This window comes from Haliotis cracherodii, unplaced genomic scaffold, assembly GCF_022045235.1.
Source record: "Haliotis cracherodii isolate W230 unplaced genomic scaffold, xgHalCrac1.p SCAF_29, whole genome shotgun sequence".
Lineage (NCBI taxonomy): Eukaryota > Metazoa > Mollusca > Gastropoda > Lepetellida > Haliotidae > Haliotis > Haliotis cracherodii.
Window position 1 is genome coordinate 1,848,829 of NW_027266285.1, and position 19,123 is coordinate 1,867,951.

At 37.2% G+C, this 19,123-nt stretch overlaps 1 protein-coding gene across 1 annotated transcript; it reads right to left on the reverse strand.

Moving 5' to 3' along the window:
- Positions 1-2,611: 2,611 nt before the first annotated feature.
- LOC139473455 (peroxisome proliferator-activated receptor delta-like) lies at positions 2,612-18,297 on the reverse strand. The gene is made up of 8 exons (XM_071256038.1): positions 18,027-18,297; positions 7,054-7,286; positions 6,363-6,464; positions 5,966-6,110; positions 5,071-5,279; positions 4,407-4,622; positions 3,755-3,953; positions 2,612-3,035 (listed from the first exon to the last, which is right to left on the reverse strand). The coding sequence occupies exons 1-8, from the start codon at positions 18,079-18,081 to the stop codon at positions 2,785-2,787; spliced, it is 1,410 nt and encodes a 469-aa protein (XP_071112139.1). The 5' UTR covers positions 18,082-18,297; the 3' UTR covers positions 2,612-2,784.
- Positions 18,298-19,123: the final 826 nt, after the last annotated feature.

Here is a 19,123-nt window from a genome sequence, read left to right on the forward strand (position 1 = left end):
GATATCACAATGTGTATGATGCCTGTCATACTGTAGCACTTTGTCATGTACATGGTAATCAGTTAGCACTTCCATGCTGACACAGGTGTAGAAACCTGGATCCGCATACTACCAGAATCTCAAAGAGACACTGAGCTAGGAAACATGAGAAAATATATAATATGTACAATTGGTATGTTATTAATTATCACAATACACATGAAATAGCGACTGCTGAACACTCAGTCACATAGTTCATACATTACACCGGGCCATAGAAACCACCCGCCGATGGAGCACATAACGATAGGTTGTGTTTTCAGGAAACCGTCACATTCGATAAGAAGATATCTCAGAAAAGATTTGAGTATTTTATAATTGACAAACCATTCTCCTTTGTTAACCTCAAGATATGCCCCAAACTGATAAAAACATATAACGTCAATCAAGTATGCGTTCTTTGGTATTCTCTCGAAGACTAAATGGATGCAATGGATGCCATGGTTACTAATATAACGACATTAGTGTAGTGTCTAACCGTCCCCCTCTCCACGCAGGAAACCAACCCGGGATGGCTGGTGGTGGGCATTTCTGGTGGATGACAACCACATGGCAGTAAAAGTGTCACTGGCGTCAAACATCACCAGGTATGTTGAGACAGGTCGTTGATTCAATACATAGTTCTCAACTGACACATAGGCATTGGTGTTAGTGGTAATGAGCACGTCCTATACATGTCTATACTTAAAGGCAATACCAGCATTAAATGGAGAACAAGTTAATTTTTAACCTAGTATATAATCTCAACAATTTTTTTTTGTATTTTCGTAACAGGTCTCATTCTTCACGTTATAACCAAGAATGAAAAGAATGTATCTGGCATCTAAAATATATTTCGTACATCTGCAGACATATGATAATTCATTTACTTTAAACCAATTTATTTCCCAAGATTGGTGTTTGACTGATAACAAAAATCGCAATAGTCAAACTAAACGTCATGGGCTTTGAATGCCAATTATTCAATTACTGCACAGTCATGTTTGAACGGCCGTAACTGCTGTGTCTCAATGTGTATTTATAACCCATGTATATAGGATTATATGATGATATACGCATGAACTACGACCACATTAACTTATACACGAAAATAGATTCATAACCATGGGAAGTAGCCTATGGATATGCGTTACAAGCCCACACAAAAGACATTGTTCTCAGTTTATTGAACAGTACATACATGTAGTTCCAGAATCGTTTCAAAATATAGCGAATCCCCGTTAATCCAGATGGTTTCGTTCTGTATTAAATCGTCCAGATTGACAAATGTCCGGATTAACGACTCATTCTTTCTGATAAATGTACTTTGTATTCACATAGATGCCACTCAGAGAATTAGTGGGGAAAGGAAGATTCCTGACTAACAGCGCATTGCTGTACTAATACAAATTTCATACGCTTATATGGCACAAACAACATATAATTATGCTTCAAATTGCACTGTCCAACAACATAATAACAATCTTATGTGTAAAGCAGCTCAGTAGAATATTCTACATTTCGTATATAGACGAACATCATGTAGAAACAACAGGACGTTTTACCATATTGCTCTCTGTTAGACTCTGGGACACATGACATGTGATATGTGCTGACTGAACACTACACGGTACAGCTACACGGATTTCGAGGACTGTGACATTGCTTTTATACAAATTGAGCATCCAACATGAACATATATCGTGAATAGAGAATAAATATATCTGTTTTCATTTGTGAGTCTGAATGGTTATATTTCTTCCTCCGTAGCTGCCATTTCCCGTTTTTTCAAACACAAGAAATGAATTGTCCCATCTTGTAAAATCCTGTATTACCTCTTTCGTGGAGGCACTATCGAACGTATGAACCAATAGTTGATCTTGACCGCGTTTCCAATCCACTGTCAAAAATCTTTGACATTGGACATACTTCTGATTACATTTAAAATACATAAATATATTGTGAAAAAATAAATATTGTATTTCATAACAATTTGAGCTATGATGACTTCTGTGAATATGAGACAATATTATGCTTTGAACTTGTACAATGATAAAATATGATATCTTAATCTGGTGACGTTTCAAACTGACGTTCACAGCTTGATAATAAGAACAAATATGTAGCGACTGTCCATTTGAACTGATCAGTCAACCTTGCTGCATTTACTTGCAGTTTCTACCTCTAACACAGTAGTTGACCATCTGCTACACACTTCTCTTTATACCTTATCTCATTTCTGCTGAATTAATAAAACTTATTTTGTATGAGGTTCTGATATAGGCGTCTGAAAATATGACATTCGTTTCCATAAGAATGTACGTACAGCCAATTATGCCAAAAAGATAATAAAGACCTTTCCCCCATTAGACCGTGAGACCGAAGTTAATGATAGGTTACGTACAAAGTATGATGACAAACGAGTTCCCCCATATATCCAGCAACCCACTGTGTAACAGCAGGCTTAGGATGAATACGATTTTCAGTTAACAAATAGGAGATTGAAGTCATAAAATGGAAATATACTTCGCATCATAAAACCGGAGCCAAAGTACGTTCACCGTATTACCGCATAGCTGGCCGCACAATCAACATTCTATGGAAGTCTGATAAGGTGCTGAGTACAAAGTCATATTTCTACTTTGACAAAATGCCACATAATTAAATACCACCAATACTATTAATATCTGAACATACAGATACAAAGAAAGGTCTGTTACGGGGATCTTGGACAATCTATTGTTCAGAATTGTTAATTGTTCCAGCTCAGCTTAAATCGAATATTTCCCGAAGTAAAGGTTTAACATTTGAATAATCACCGGATTTGTCGTATAGTCCTTTCTTGAGATGGTCTCGAAACTCTTCCACAATTTGAATAAGATCTGAGATTAGAACCAACAGTTTGGGCAGTAGAACGGTCTGTTTGGGGTGGTTGTGTTTCAGCGCTATCCGTAGGGCCTCTATAAGATCAGCTTGCAAGTCCTCAACCAAGGAAGGGTTCAACAGATTCGGAGATTCTGGAAAATAATGTCACTTGATCAGCATCATTCGCCATTGTCAGTCTACGTTTTTTTATGTGAAAAGATGGATCAGAGAAACCTTATTAATCCGGACGGTGCCTTCCTAGTGAATCACTCTGATAAATGAATCTACGTCAGCCTTTTGGATATAAGTAGACGTCCATTACATGGATCGTCCGGGAAGTGGAGTGTCTGAACGTTTAATTTTATTCGATATGTCACTATAATCAACATATATATTTTCACATGAAAATGCTTCAAACAAATATCATAAATAATTAGTATTGTTGATAGAGAGTTAATTCCTTGCTTCTAGAATATTATGTGTATGTCTGAAAAGGTTGATATGAAAACAATGAATATTGCGAATAACTTCAACTGTACACATGTCGCAAAATCCCACCTATCTGGATATCCCATATTATGTTTGTTGCTAAAGAACATATATCTTCTATTCATACCATTATGATACGTTTTAAATAATATCACATATCGCCAAACGCCGGGAATATCGAATACTCGGTCTGGGTCTCGAGTGTTTCCAATATATTATATCTCCTAGCTCTGGAGATCTCGAAATGACCTACTTCCAGATTTAACCACCAATCATATACTAACGATATAATCATATTCAAAACTCTCGATATCTCGATGTGTTTACTTGGTATGTTTTTCCTTGATGAATTTAAATCATAGCATAAATACGCGATGCGTACCTTGAGTTAAAAGTATGGCACAGAAGAGGGCAAGCTCCGCCGTTTGAAGCTGCATGGAGTTGATTCTGTCTGCACATTGAATCGTCCTCTCTAAAAGTGACTTAATCTCCTCACATAACATAGGGGACATCCGACTCAACCGCAAAGACCCTCGCTGGGTGAAAAAATTGATGAATTCTCTGTCTATAATTGAATGCAACTGCAAAAAAGCAAAACAATTCTATTTAGGAACGTGTTCAATATTATAAATAAACGTGTCATTATTAATACAATAACTATCGTTATTATTTTGAAAAGTGTCCGAATGATAATAATAGTAAACAATTGATACAAGAACACGAAACATCTCATGTTGTGTTCGGTCCATTCGTCTTTCAGGCATTTGAACATGCTTAAAATCCATAGTAATGATAGTTCTCCCTTACGCTGCACTTGTTTCTCAATTTAGGATAATGACATAAGGCACGCATAGTTACATTAATCTCTGTCAAACTTTGTTAATTGACTGTTTCGGACGTAATACGGAGCCCTTACATGTAAATAAAACAATTGAAACTATCATGTATTAACACATCAAATATTTCGAAACGAAACGAAAAGTCGCAACAAGGAGCCTCAGTTGTCTCACATAACACTCAAATCCCAAACCTACCGCGACTTGGACAACCATGAATCCATTCCGCTTCATGAGGTTTATCTGATCATGCATGGGGATGTTGGTGAACCCAGGCAGCTTCTTGGCGAACTTGACACTGGCCTCCATCACGGGTAGGATTAGTTCCTGGTACAAGCCGAAAATCTGTCTGTCGTGGAACTCCTCGGAACTCATGCCGTCCATTATAGTTTGCTGATCTTCTGTGTCCATCATCTGGAATAGAATATAACACGTTTCGGTGACGTGGACATGATTCCATTTTAAGTGACATGTAGTAGTTCTTGAGAGGTCATATCCATTCCAGGCCTTTAGAAACTTATAGTTTTCATTGTAGTGAATATGACATTAATGCTATTACCATGGAAATATCAAAATCATTTCATCATATATCCAACATCATTATTTTATAATTTGTCAACATTAAAGATTTTGATATAAATAATTTTTAAGATTATTCAAATGTTATGGTAAGGAACTAAAATACTAAATGTCGATACTATTATATTCATCTACCCCCCAAAACAACAAGCAAAGTCTGCGACTTTTTATTGGTACCGTCTACAAACATCGGCAGCACACTGACAAAAACACTAATTCTTGTGAGGAAAATTTATTCGATGTTTGAAATGAAACTAAATACCATTTATAAACTATAACATACATGAGCATCCAGATGTATGGAGGTAGGTGGTTGGCCGTGTTCCCTTTGGAAAAATATAGTGTCACTAAAAATCTCTCTGAAAGCAGCTGTGATGAGGTCAGACAGAGATCGCAGCTCCACTATTCTTTTGCCGTCGGTATTACATAGAACCTCCTTGTCAGCAACTAGCTTCTCTCGCTCTGCCTTCGGCATGCGACCAAACCGAACAGCTAGGAAGGAAGGGAAAAGGAATTAGTGCAACTGATCCGCCGTTTTTGACATGTTATTTCAAGAATATATGTCTTCGTTTTGTTTTTGAAATGCTTGTGTCTGAGGCATTAAGAACAATTTCTTATTCTGTATATCATTCAATAATTTACAGAAAAGAGAAATGGAATTTGTAGTTTTTATAGGGTTTTAAAAAAGCATCGTGTATATTCTGCTCAATGCTGAAGGAGTTGGATACATTGTATTACTTCAGACAATGTTTCGGTGCGAACAAATGCCATTGTCTTTTGTCAATTAAACGTTTGTTCATGTTTATTCACGATCCCTCAAATTCCTTAAAATGTTCCACCATAAGTAAATAGTAATGCGCTTCGGTAGTTTTGCATCTGTGCATGGACATATAACAATTAGATGTGTATTAATGAATGCTCAATGTCCTATTATCATAAACGTAATTACCGTTTTCAAGTGTTTAATCCTTTCCTGACCATAATTTGTGCGTAATTGTATCATGCACGTTATTGTGTGTTTGTGCATTGTGTATTGTGTGACAGGTGTGTGTGTTAAGCGAGGGTAGGTATGTCTGAGTGAAGTGTTGTGTGTATATATGTATGTTTGCGAAATGTGTTACACATAATAGTTTTAAATGACGAACAAGTAGCTGATTGCGATGAACAGATATGCATACCATCTTGTGACATGCCTGCGTTGAGACATCGTTGGTAGCGGCAGTACTGGCACTTGTTTCGTGAGTTTTGATCTATTTTGCATTGCGATCCCATCTGGCACGGTCGATATGTCAGTTGCTTTTTTAAGGTTCGCCGGAAGAATCCCTGCAAGAGAAATAAGTAATACCTGGTGATGCTTTCTCCCATCCAATATAGGTAAACTGGAATTGTGTATCGCATTCTTATTTATTAAATAACTTATGTGGTTAGTGACCAACACACGTTTTGGAAATACACATTTTTTTATTTTTTTATTTTAATATTAAAATAATCTTGTATATTCAAGATGGTAACAAAATACTTTAGCAAAACTTTGCACGATAACGTCAATGTATTGCGTCATTTGAAAATGCGTACCTTGCATCCTTCACATGAATGGACGCCGTAATGAAAGCCCGAGGCTCGGTCTCCACAAATCCGACAGAGGACATCCAGCTCAGCTGTGTACTGAGGCTTCACCTACAGGGAAATAAAGCAATGTTTTTGTATCATATCCTTTTCACATTAAAAATGAAACACAATTTCCGCCTGACCTGAAAATTAAACACAATACAAAGTTGTTATTGTATTCTCATTGCGTCTCCTTGCTGGTACACCGAACAACCTATAACATTTCCATCACAGCTCTTCTTTTGGTCTTATATGAACCACTTGAATTCAACTGTATTATCCAACAGAATCTATAAGGCATTGTGAGAGTAAAGTTTACTGATGTGCGATCGTGACAAATTATCACAAGTGGATTAACTTTGACGTGAGATACATAAGACCTCACTTCTTAATGTGCCATTTTAAAGCTGTAAAGCATTCAACCGTAGGCATCGTTGACACATGAAGTCATAATACAATACGCACTTAAACATGACAAGTTTACGACATTTCACATAGATTGGCTTTGATGTCTCACTTAACGACTGTCATGATGAGAAACAAGGACTACCACCCATCCAGCTTGATGAATATAATCCTTACTATGCTGTAAAGTGTACTCCAATACAACCAAAGAGGGATAACTCCGGAATAACAAGTATAAAGGGGGACAACTCACCTTTCCTCCATCTGAAGACACGCTTGGGCTTCTGGAAGGGTGTTCTCTGGGTAAAGGCGACGACATTACGAGTTGCCTGTGAAATGAAGATCCATACGGCAGGGAGTCGTCATAAGGCATCATATTGTGCTTACCCTCAGACATTGTGGTGGTGTAGGCCTCAACGCACATATTGGGGGGCATCAGGCACGCGGAGTAGGCATAATAACTGTCATACAGTTCCGCAAGGAAATCTGAAAAAAAACCAAGTATACTTTGTTAAAAATTGCTTGGGATTTCAAAATTTTCAACACTGTAAATATAGATTAAATGCAGTGAAGTTTGATATGTCGCAGTTGAAAGGACTAGAATACGTTCGGTATATCGAAAGTTCGCTATATCGGGATCTATAGTTATACATGAATGGCATATGAACAATACAATATTTCTCTACCGCGGGGACATTACTAATAAATCGGAGATTATTCTCCATAAACGACTTCATCATATATCAATCTCTGTTCTGATCAGGGGATGATGTGGGGTGTTTTAAACCTTAAAACCTATCCAGGAAATGTAAAACGGTAGAATAACCAATATGTTTGGCACAGTGTTATGCGTTTATTCATAAAGTTCTTTCTTTGATTTAGAATGATATCACAAACAATATAACATATTTTAAAGAAATAAGTTTTGTATAAAACTGGCTCCCGTCATTAAATCTTGCACAGAACATAAAGGAAACAGTCAGCAGCGCGTTGACAAAGAATCGTAAATGAATAATGCAGTTACATGCATACAATGCAACATAAAATGTTTTATGTTATGTACATTTTGCAAACCTAGAACAATATGCGACATTTTCATGTATTTCGGCAACTGTTACCTTTTTAAACAAAATTTAGAACATAGATCAACAATGTAATGTTTTTTCTCTTTCACATTGTTACAATGAAATCGAATAAACATCCATGTATAGTAGCATACGTGACGTAATGATGTTCAACATATGCTCAGTTGATTTGAGAACAAAAACATAACGATGACATGAAGCTGAACGTAACAACAGCTGATCTGAAAAAATAATCTGCTCTGATATCAAATGATTATCTGCGAGATATCCTTCACCTCATCCAAACAACCTAGATTGTGAAAAGACGAAGGCTGCAACACATTGTGATAATTCATTTGAGTGTTTCAATAATGAATAAACTCATCCCTGAGAGCTTTCTCGAAAGGGTCTTCGTTGATTTATATACATAGATAGTGTATCATCTTGCATCTTGCCACTGCAATCTCTGCGCAACAAGCCACGTAATGAGACTGTAGCATCTTAAACCTATCCAAGGATGAAATGATTACTGGCCTCAAGAAAAAATGCCTTAAATTTCAAGAATCAGACATTAATTTTGTAAACGCATATGGATGTTATATTATTCAAAGGCCGTATAGCAAGAATCAAGAAGCATCATGTATTATGGTTCATAATTAAGATTAAATAATTCGAATTTCCTCATAAGCATACCATGTAGATACTGGCATTATCATCGGAATATTTTAACCCGATTCTCTTAGTTGAGTCAATGACCTGCGGCGAATTCTCGGGTCAAGCCAGAATCTCCTGGTCAAAGCAAGAAGACTTTGATGAGAGATCACTAGGTCAGCTGCAGTGGGTTGGACTGTATGTGTATGGTTAAACCATTAGCTCGACCGCAGCTTATCGGGTTTCTGTCGTAAAGCTGCACGATGGCCTTGACATACAACATTGAAGCTATGCATTATTCAGAAACTGTAGGCGAGGCAAAATACGCATATACGACAAGCAGCTCAAGCGCTCTCCTCTATCCTCATATACAAGATGCTTTCATTTGATGGTGCATAAAAACGAGGGATGCTATATGTCAACTTAAAGAAGAGATATCGCAAAATGGCCACATTTCAACTCACCCTCATTGGCTTTGTGTACTTGAGACGTCATAGCATAACTCATCAACCTCGTCATATCCTTATACACGAAATACGTTGATTTGTTAGCGTGATGTAGAATATGCCTATATGCCCCGTGAGGCTCGTCATTTCCACAAAAGTGTTCAAATAAGAACAATGGTGAGGAAACACTTTAAAACACGTTAAAACAGTTAAAACAGTTTCATACTGCATTGGAAATGTTAACTACCACATAGAAGCGTACACGATGTTAATGTTTTCCATATATATATACCAGTTTTTTTAATTGATGTAGTGATCCACAGACAACTGTCGTATTGACAGCAGGCTGATACGAATTATTCATAAACCTCAACCATATCAGGAAACAAACCAGAGGTATGCGAGTGCAAACTAATCAATACAGCTTGGCTATAGTATTTATACATCACACCTCTCACTACGGTCTTGTATCACGGGGTACATGGGTACAATGCGTGAAGCAAATTTCTGGTGTCCCCCTTCACGATTTTGTTGAATATTGCTAAAAGCAAGGTAAAACCCAACCCACTCACTCATTCAATCTTTATTGGTTATATTACCCGTTTCCAAGAAATCAGCATATGCCTGTTCCACTCCGCGACCACAACATGAAGCCTGGCATATCTTTCATTTCACAAATGATTTTCAAAGACAAGCCATCTTTCTGTACGATGTAACCTCATTTTTTGAGAGCATTAGACTGGTCTTCTACCTTATCAGCGTTAGATAAATCGCCGGCAGCACAAATCGATATTAACAAGACATCAGTACCACTATCCCAGCAGAAACTAGGTCAGTTCGTAGAGATATCGATCCACAATCAAGATCAGTCTGCCCCAGATCTAGCGTCCGTTAATGAGCAATTCGAAGGGGAAGGTCGTTTCCTACACGTGATTTCGCGGTAAATGCCGAGACCCACCTAATAGCACCGGGCATATTACGAAATTCTAACCGAGTTGTTGAACATTAATTACTGTGTGAAGAAAAGTGCGTGACTGTCTGATTCAAGGCTGGTGTATAACAAACTGAGATTGTCGAGAGTCGAGTTCTCGTTGTTCAAAGGAAATGTACTTCCATTCGATTTGTAAAAAAAACATTAATCCGACCACTAACTCTTAATCTATCCGTTATTATAAGGTATAATTCTCATGCTATTAGAATATATATATGGTATTAGTTTATTCATTGAAATGTTGTTCGTGTCAAACACCACTGTAACATCTGTCAATATATGATATGTTTTTATCGCTAGACATCATGGGTGCATCTCCTTTCATATTTTTGCAAGATGATAGGCGTTTTATCTCATCCTTTATGAACTTAAGGCACATTTCCCAAAATCTTTCAAAAATGACAAGATTGAAATGAAACTACCAACTTCACACGGCATGATACAACACTATAAATCTACCTCAATACGTCTTCACGCCACGAACTAACACTTGGTCGCACAATTCATACTGTACCACGTTATTCATAACAACTAGCACAGTAAACAATGCAAACGTGTTTCTAAAAAGCAAATTGGAATCTCAAGAAGTATTTCACAGGCAGCTTAACTCATTTACCCTTCCTCCAGCACACACATACTGGACGGACACACAACTTCAAGAATATATTGCTGTAACTTTTGTTTGCGATTTGAAAGTAATGTAACCTTACCTCATAACCTACGCACCTTGAGGATATAAATATCTCCGTTTGTATGAGAGACACGCGTCCCTCTTTGAAAATCTGTCTTCGCAACCACACTCACCATATACAAATGTACTTTAACAAGAAGACTTGGCGTCTGATCGGGGTAATATATTGTGATATGAATTGAATATATAATGTATTATTGCCTTTCAAATATAACTTTTGACATTGCATAATTATGAAAGTCAAAATATTATTTCATATTATGAACATAAAATGAGCTTCATAATAAGAAAAGCGAGACATCACCGTGAACTGCGACTAGAAAATACATAGCAACGCGCAATATTGACCAGAATATGTGGGATCGAAGTTTACATGTTGGAGACATTTCGTTCTCACGTTGTGCCCATGCGTTTCTCTGATTGATCACTATGTAATCTGATAAACACGATAACAGCCCCTGCTGAATCTATCTTGATGTTGAATACCTACCACATTGATGGTTGAGCATTATGTAGATAAACTGCAATGGTGCAGGCCGATCTATGTTTAACACTATTATACACAGTGAAATATATCGCGTGTTTAACCTTGGAACGTCGCAATGGAACGGTACACACGAAAGAATGCCACGATCTACGCCTCATATAGATCAAGTCGATTGCGTCCAATGTCAAACCTTGCAGAACTACTCTTCGAACCAACAACCTGTTCAACGCCATGCTTTTCTACGGTGTATGGAGCATACAGCCAGGTTCAATTTAGGTCAAGAATGATTAAAGTTTGTAGGCAACTTGCCACGACCTTGGCAAGAGATCGCAGGTGACCTACTGATCTACTGGGCCTAACCTGAAACTAGAACAAATCTATATTTAGCTATTACAGACCCTCCAGTTTGGAATCCGTGCACCGAGGGACGAAGCGACCTGGGTTGTTTAGGCCAGGCTTGTATTACGCCTTTGTATATTGTACTATGTGGATCATGCTCTGATACTTTTAACATACCGTAGATATTAAAGAAAGGTATGTAAATTGGGAACGCCTTAGTGGTGCGAGAGCTACATATGTATATAGCTATCGTTTCAATGCGCATGGAAGTCGCCCCTCGGTGAATAACACTCTGTCTGTGTAGCCTTTCAGATTCGCTCCAATATGAAATGCGTGGACTTTGGTCTGTTAATTAAAGCTGCACAATGTCCTAATGTGATTAATAAATCTCTGGCAATATAATAAGTAATAATAACATTGTAATCAATTCTTATGGACACTCTTAGGCATTTAAAAAGAAATATTTCCTAAATTTTCAACAAACATTTTCAACGGTAGCACCAGACCGTGAAATGCAGCATATTCAAGAAGATGTTGTTTCAAATTGATTGTTAACTGAGTTTACATTCCGACATTGAAAATTTGAAACACTTAAACTTAAGTCATTACTTAAATCCCTACACGATGTCTCAAGCCCACATAACATATGGCGCACGCAGTGTGATCATAGATTTCAACAACCACTGACTTAAAGCTGTCTGCTCCAGACTCGATTATTTACTGACCGCCGTCATATAGCTGGAATATTGCTGAATGCGGCGTCAAACAACAAACAAACAAACAAACAAACAAATAAACAAACAAATAAAGCAGTATTACAGATGCCATACGGGAGGACAGGCTGTAAAAATATGCATCTAAAAAAATGTATGCACGTTATTACTCTTTATCACAAATCTACATTGCGGATAGCATCATAAACATCATTATTCACACATCGTATGATGTTTTAAATGTAGGACCGACATTAGGAGGATGTGTTAAATATAGAAAACTTAAAAAGGAAATTCGAAAAACAAAAACGAAGTTGTATTTCCAGGACCGGAATCATAGTACACAACTTCCTATTCCTGCATAACCTCCTCATTCAACGGAACTATTAATCATTAGTTTCTAGGATATCCGTACGTTTGTTCTCTCTAGTAAATCAGGTCACTACCTTTGTTCAATTTAAACTTCGTTACAAAAACTATTGTGTGGGGTTGTTTCCAAATACATGTGGGAGTAAACAAAACTATTAAGATCTTCTCACAAATGATTCCTAACGTGGATCAACCCTTTTCAAGTAATATATGTTCTTGCTAGTATGAACAATCACTACTAGCCTGTTTATTACCATGTAAAATGATCACAGTGTTTACAGTCATTTACACGATGATTCGAAACCTTGATATCTGTGTGCACCTTAATCGCCTTTGGAAATCAATTGTAAATCCCGATGTACCAATAACGGGAAAATGATCTTGAATTACCATCAAGTCATTGGAACCATGAGCTTTTTTTAATAACTTTGACCTACATTAATTTCGCTAAATATTTTAAAGGAACAACTTTGATATATCCGCGTATCACGCAGATGCTCCTATATTATACCCGCTGTAGCATCTGATATTTTTGTCTGAAGAGTTTATATTTGATGTGATGTGCTGTTGACGTTCTAAAATCTGATTTACTCCTCCGATTCTGGCAGGAAGTTGTGAAGCCTCCGCGCAATCCGAAGCAGGTTGGTTACGTTAAGAACAGATTGGTTTAAAAAAAGTAGAACCGTGGATTAATCCTGATCCATTGAGCATAAGCATTCAACATGCCATTGACTCAAACGGTGGAATCGGTCGAGGAAATAGAAGCAAAGTTTATTAAAGGAGTTTAAATGCGTATACCTTCTGATACTAAACTAGCAACAACTATGAACATTTAACAGACATGCTCTACAGTATCAGATTTTCTTGTGGTACCTCTTTTCTGTAAGTTAAATGATTTTTCATGATAATCTTTTTGTCAAATTGATAACCTGATCCCATGGAAGATATGACATTTTGAGAAATATTGTATGTCTCCTATGCAGACAAAAGTCAAGGTTAAGCGAAATTTGTCCGTTTTTTAACGAATAGCATCCGTTAGTTAGTTAAGCTGATTAAAATATATGGTATACATACTTCTCAAATGTTGAAACTATTCTATACACTCATATGAATCTTAGTCCCATTGGAATTCAGCTCCTAACTCCTAACACGGGCGTGTTTAAAATATGATGAAATAAACCAGAAAACAAATCAAAGCTTTTACATTTATGCGGGTCTCTCATTATAGGACCATACAAAATATTACTACATTAGGAAGACTTTTCTTGGTTTCCCTCTACAGTCCTTACTAAGTATAATACAAACATAAGATTAAAATATCTTTTTTGCTAAGACACTCACATAGATTATGACATTATAACAAAGAGCATTTTCATATCAATTGGAAAACAAAATGAATGACAAAAAATGTTTCTTTATTAAATAAGTACTAGTTTAAGTTTCTAAGTTTCTAAGTTTCTACATTAACACGCCTTGGCATATCTACCAGAAAAAGTATGTGCTCGTGGATTACATAATCATACCAGTCGAGGAGTGTACATGTTTTCGCTTAGTGTTTGCACCTTTATTTGTTTCGCATCATCTGTACCTCTCCATGAGCCAGTATCACTTTCACTGTATCAGGAAAGTACTAAAGACATTTTTATGATGTCTTACAGAAGTAATCAATACATTAAAATTCAAATAATAATAATAATAATTCAAATAATAATTCAAAAATAAATAATAATAATAATAATAATTCAAATAATAATAATAATTCAAATAATAATAATAATGATGATGATGATGATGATGATAATTACGTAAAGGAATAGATAAGCTTGTACATTTGCACACATGGTATGGATACACCTCGTGTATCTAAAGTTATTAATATATGATGATACCACAATGACTACAAATCTCTTTTCGTGATTTACCGTCTGTATATGATAATAAGAATATTAATATACATTGTAGAGGCACATGTTGGATGCACAATGGTTTTAAAGGCTTGCTGGAAGCAACTCGCTTACTGCTGTAGGAGAGCTACTTCGAATGGCAATTTACGTTGTCAAGGATTGAGAAACTAAATCGTGGTGCCCGGATCCATTGCAAATGTATAAAAATGAAATAAACGGTCGACGAAGATCACCCCAAAGGCTTGGCAATGTCTGTAATACTATGTTATAACCTCACTAAGAAGTCACGAATGTAAACGAAACATTATTTCATTGACAGTTAACAAAGAAAGTAAACACTCTCAGTAACAGTAATAAATAATTGATAATACAGCACATATAAACATAACATACTTACATTTGCACATTAAGGATAAAAGAAACAAAAACAAAACAAAACATTTATTCTACCTATTTCATCTACCAGTATACATCTTCTCAACGTTATTTCAAGTTGTGTTGGTTTGGTTTGTAATAGTTTTGCAGTCCTAGTAATAATAATACCCCAGTGGGCTGTTGTACTCACTTTGTATGAGTGTATGTACATAATGTCACCAACAATTTGTATGCATGACAAGGGATTGATCATAAATAGACACAACTGTACCTTTTTCAAGCATATGGGTCTACAGATCAGGCATACAAGGCATATAGAACACACCTTGTTCTGTGAAAATAGCTTGTCTGGGTATGTGCATTGTGTGAAGTGAAAGGTTTTCTTTGCGCGTACTATAAAACGTATGGCAGGCGTTATATAAACCTAGCAACCTCTTAGCTAACATATTGGTCCATAAAAATAATCTGAATAGGCATCAGAGGGTGGCGGCATATGTTGACAATGACAGAAATTTTTAGTCTGAGGTGAGGTGAAGAGAGGGTTAACATCGCGTTCAACATTATTTCATGTATAGAGCGACGTGCATGCACGAGTGTGTGGCACTGAGCTACCACGCCACAGTTTAACATGGACATGTCACTCAGACACATTATACTGACTCCCAGCAGGCTAGTCCTTGTTTTATCCCGTTAATCCCGAGCGCCAGACAGGGTAACTTTTCGGTATTGCGCGGCAAGATTGGGGATCGAACCATCAAACTCCAGCTCTCTTGACAGATGCTGCACAACCCATTGAGCTAGTCTGAATTATATAAAGCGTCTTGCAATGTTTTGCCTGGTTGTTATAATGATTACAGCCAAGGTAACATGCTTTCACATGTAATGTTGAAAGGGAAATGGGAGCTCCACGGAGCGGCAGTCAACCAATGCATCTATGGTAGGGTGCGTGGACAAACGCCATTGGGATCGGAATGAGCTCTCCAAGATAACAAAACACAAAATAACACATTTGATGGATTTCCGGTATACAAAAGAAGGATACGGATATTAATGTCATTCTTGTATACTTGAAGTATATCCCTAAATTTACAATGACACTGTGCAAAGACGAAAAACAATATTTATACCTTGAGTTGATTAAACTTCTCCCATTGATCTCAATACTTCCTGGTCATTGAACAAGTGTGACACCTATGCATGCAAGCCGGTGGGACAAGGTGACAAGGTGAAATGATGCAGATATGTGTGTGTGTGAGAGAGAGAGAGAGAGAGAGAGAGAGAGAGAGAGAGAGAGAGAGAGAGAGAGAGAGAGAGAGAGAGAGAGAGACATGTTTCATTAATGTTGTATACCTGCAACTCCGTGTCTAGGGGTCAATACCAGGACCAGTGACACTTACAAAAAGTGTAATTAATGTCATTGTGCTCATAAACACGTGAAACTTAGCAGCACGCAACAGAGCACAGATTGACATACAGAAACAATTATTACTCATGGATAACATCAAGCCAAATCCAACACATGCCGCCGCCATTTTAATTGTAGTTTGTATTGATTGAGACAATGTGTCGCACAAAGTCAGATTCTACGTTTTACGTATTTTATTAACAGCTGGTGTGCAGTTTTTATCACAATTCGCACATCGTATCACCTGTGTGAAACACTGTGTTTGTGCCACCCAATAAAATACCGAGCAAGATTCAAATCTTCCCTCCATTCCTCGTGTAACGTATGGCACATTCATGTTGTTCTATTATAAAGAGTCTTTCATTAAAAACATTTGGCCAAATATGATTTTATTTTATTTTTGTCATCTGGCAATTCTTTGTGCAAATATTATTTGTGAATTAAGCGGATTTATTAATTACAATATAGGTTTTGTTGTCAGAAGTAAAAGTCCGCGTTTTAATTTAATCAAATTGGAATTGACACAGAAGGACTGATAAATCAATGGATATTCCCTTTATTGGTTACAGCATTAAAGTGTAGTTCAATTCAGTTCGTGTCCATGTTACGGCAGGGATCTGCTCACGCAGGTGACACAAACGAAATATTCACATGAAATGAAATGTTCCAAGCATTATAAAACATAGCTTTATAAACGATGGACAAAATAGCTATGGTCAGATAACAATGTAGCCGGAGTAGACATAGAGATAGGAACATGTGTCACATCATTAATGCATGCAGACGTCTCTATGACTATCGACTGAATAGGATGCAGTCGAGTGCATTTAACTTGATAATTTGAAATCCTAAACACATCGTCTTAACTGTATATTAATATCAGACAGAGCATGAATACATAATTCCATGTTTAAAATATGAAGAATATTACACCAATGAATTATATTACTGACTCATACAGAAATATCATAATTACTTCTTTGTATTTGTTTCGTTTTCTTACAATACGTCATTTAATATACTCTTTCAATTATTTTAAAACAAAAGGGGGGTACCTACTTTGGCATATACTTATTTAGATATAGAAATGGCATTCGTTTAGTCAGTATTCTTAAGTTAATGATGAGATGAGGCATTTTATGTTTGAAACAACATATTTTCCTTAGATATATTCTTTAAAATACGTGTGATAAAAAAAATGCTAGATCTTATCAAAATTAAACGAATTATTTGATATGGACATGTTAGTGTGGTTGCCATGGCACCGCGGTGTCAAATAGGTCAGACAGTAACATTCATTCACAGAAAATAGCAAACGCAGCTATTGACAAAGTGATTTCTTCAAAGCAAGATAGTTCAAGTTTCAGTTTTTTGCACAATATACAGGACTGAGGGACACGAAGAGTAAAACTGGCATAATTAATCGTGTACTCGGTACTACCTCAATATCTAAATACAAACAAACTTGTGGCCGCAACCTCAGTTTGAGAAAATGCCTCTGTAGAGGAAGCATCAAATGAAGCATAAATGAAATCAAGTTATTAAAACGGAATACGAAACACTCTTAAACATAAAGTATAACAGTTGTCCCAAGGCGATAGTATTACATCTATCACTCCGTGTGACAACGAAACAAGTTGTTCTGACAAATGACAATGTTCATCAAAATACAACATGCATCATCAATCAGTGCTACATTACATGGACTGGGCTGACATTTATGTAAAAGAGAATCCCAACACTCCAAAATACACATCGACAATGCCCCTTTAAAAAAGTGTAAAAACTTACCGTACTGGTTAGACAGAGGCAAAGTTTGCAACGGGTTTTCTTCTGGGAGTAGCATTTATAGACCGAATCTTGAAAAAATAGAAGATAAGTCTTTTTGTCAGGAGAACAGATCAGCTGCTACACGGAACAAGTTCGCGAGCCGAGAAATCCGTGGTCAGACGGAGAAATCCACAGGTTGCCGTACGATCAGCTGGTGTGAGTAGAGAGACTGCTGTCGTATTATATAACGGTTCCCTAGATTTCTACTACTGTGAAGCTAGACCGTCTTCCTTGGGTGTCTCGGCGAGACTGAGTTCCACGTCCCCTGTCGCTGTAAGACTAGGGCTGCACAATGCACGGATGCACGTCTATCGCGTAGGCCAGCCGACAAGTACTGCAACGAGGCTTGGCCCGAGGCTGATTGTACTTCCTAGCTGTAACACTGACACACTGTTATACTGACACACTGACACACTTAACTGGCCGTGCGGAGAGGCGCACGCAGCCTACCGGCGGTGTTGATAACAGGTCACGAGGCAGTGTCGATGGCAGCGGGTCGTAATGGACGATCGCGATTGACAACTATTGTGATCGGTATCCAAGCTTTGCGTACGAACTTATTGGCAAGGTTATGGAAATTCAAATATGATATGATACCGATTTGCGTTCACCGTTACGCCGGTTATTCGGATAGATATTCGAATGGAACATAGCAGCTGAGATAAATCTATCTATCTATCTATCTATCTATCCGCCTGTCGCTGTAATTTGGATCTGCATCTGTCTTTTATACTCTACCTATAGTGTAGTTCCACAAGCTGTCTCTACATCTGTGTTTATACTTTTTGTCCATCAATCAATATGCATGCTTTGTCCTTCTGCTTATCTCACATACTACATCTCTAGTATCTCCCTAGGTATATTTGTCTATTTATGTATCTACATTAATAGCCGTGTACGTCGTCCTGTCTATCCGATTATCGTCAGTCAGCCTGCCATCGTTTGGTCAGTTAGCCACAACCAAACACCCTTTCTTCTATTTGTCCGTACATCCACTTATACGGCTGTACGACACGTGTACGCGTCAGACACTATGAATGGCTATCGGTTTCGTGGTT

Bases quoted from the DNA above. Each gene is read 5' to 3' on its own strand.
- LOC139473455 (XM_071256038.1), bottom strand. From the start codon at position 18,081: ATGCTACTCCCAGAAGAAAACCCGTTGCAAACTTTGCCTCTGTCTAAC. The intron at 3,954-4,406 runs GTAGGTTTGGGA...GCTTTTTTGCAG, and splicing joins TCATGGTTGTCCAAGTCGCG to TTGCATTCAATTATAGACAG. The intron at 3,036-3,754 runs GTACGCATCGCG...ATTATTTTCCAG, and splicing joins TGCCATACTTTTAACTCAAG to AATCTCCGAATCTGTTGAAC.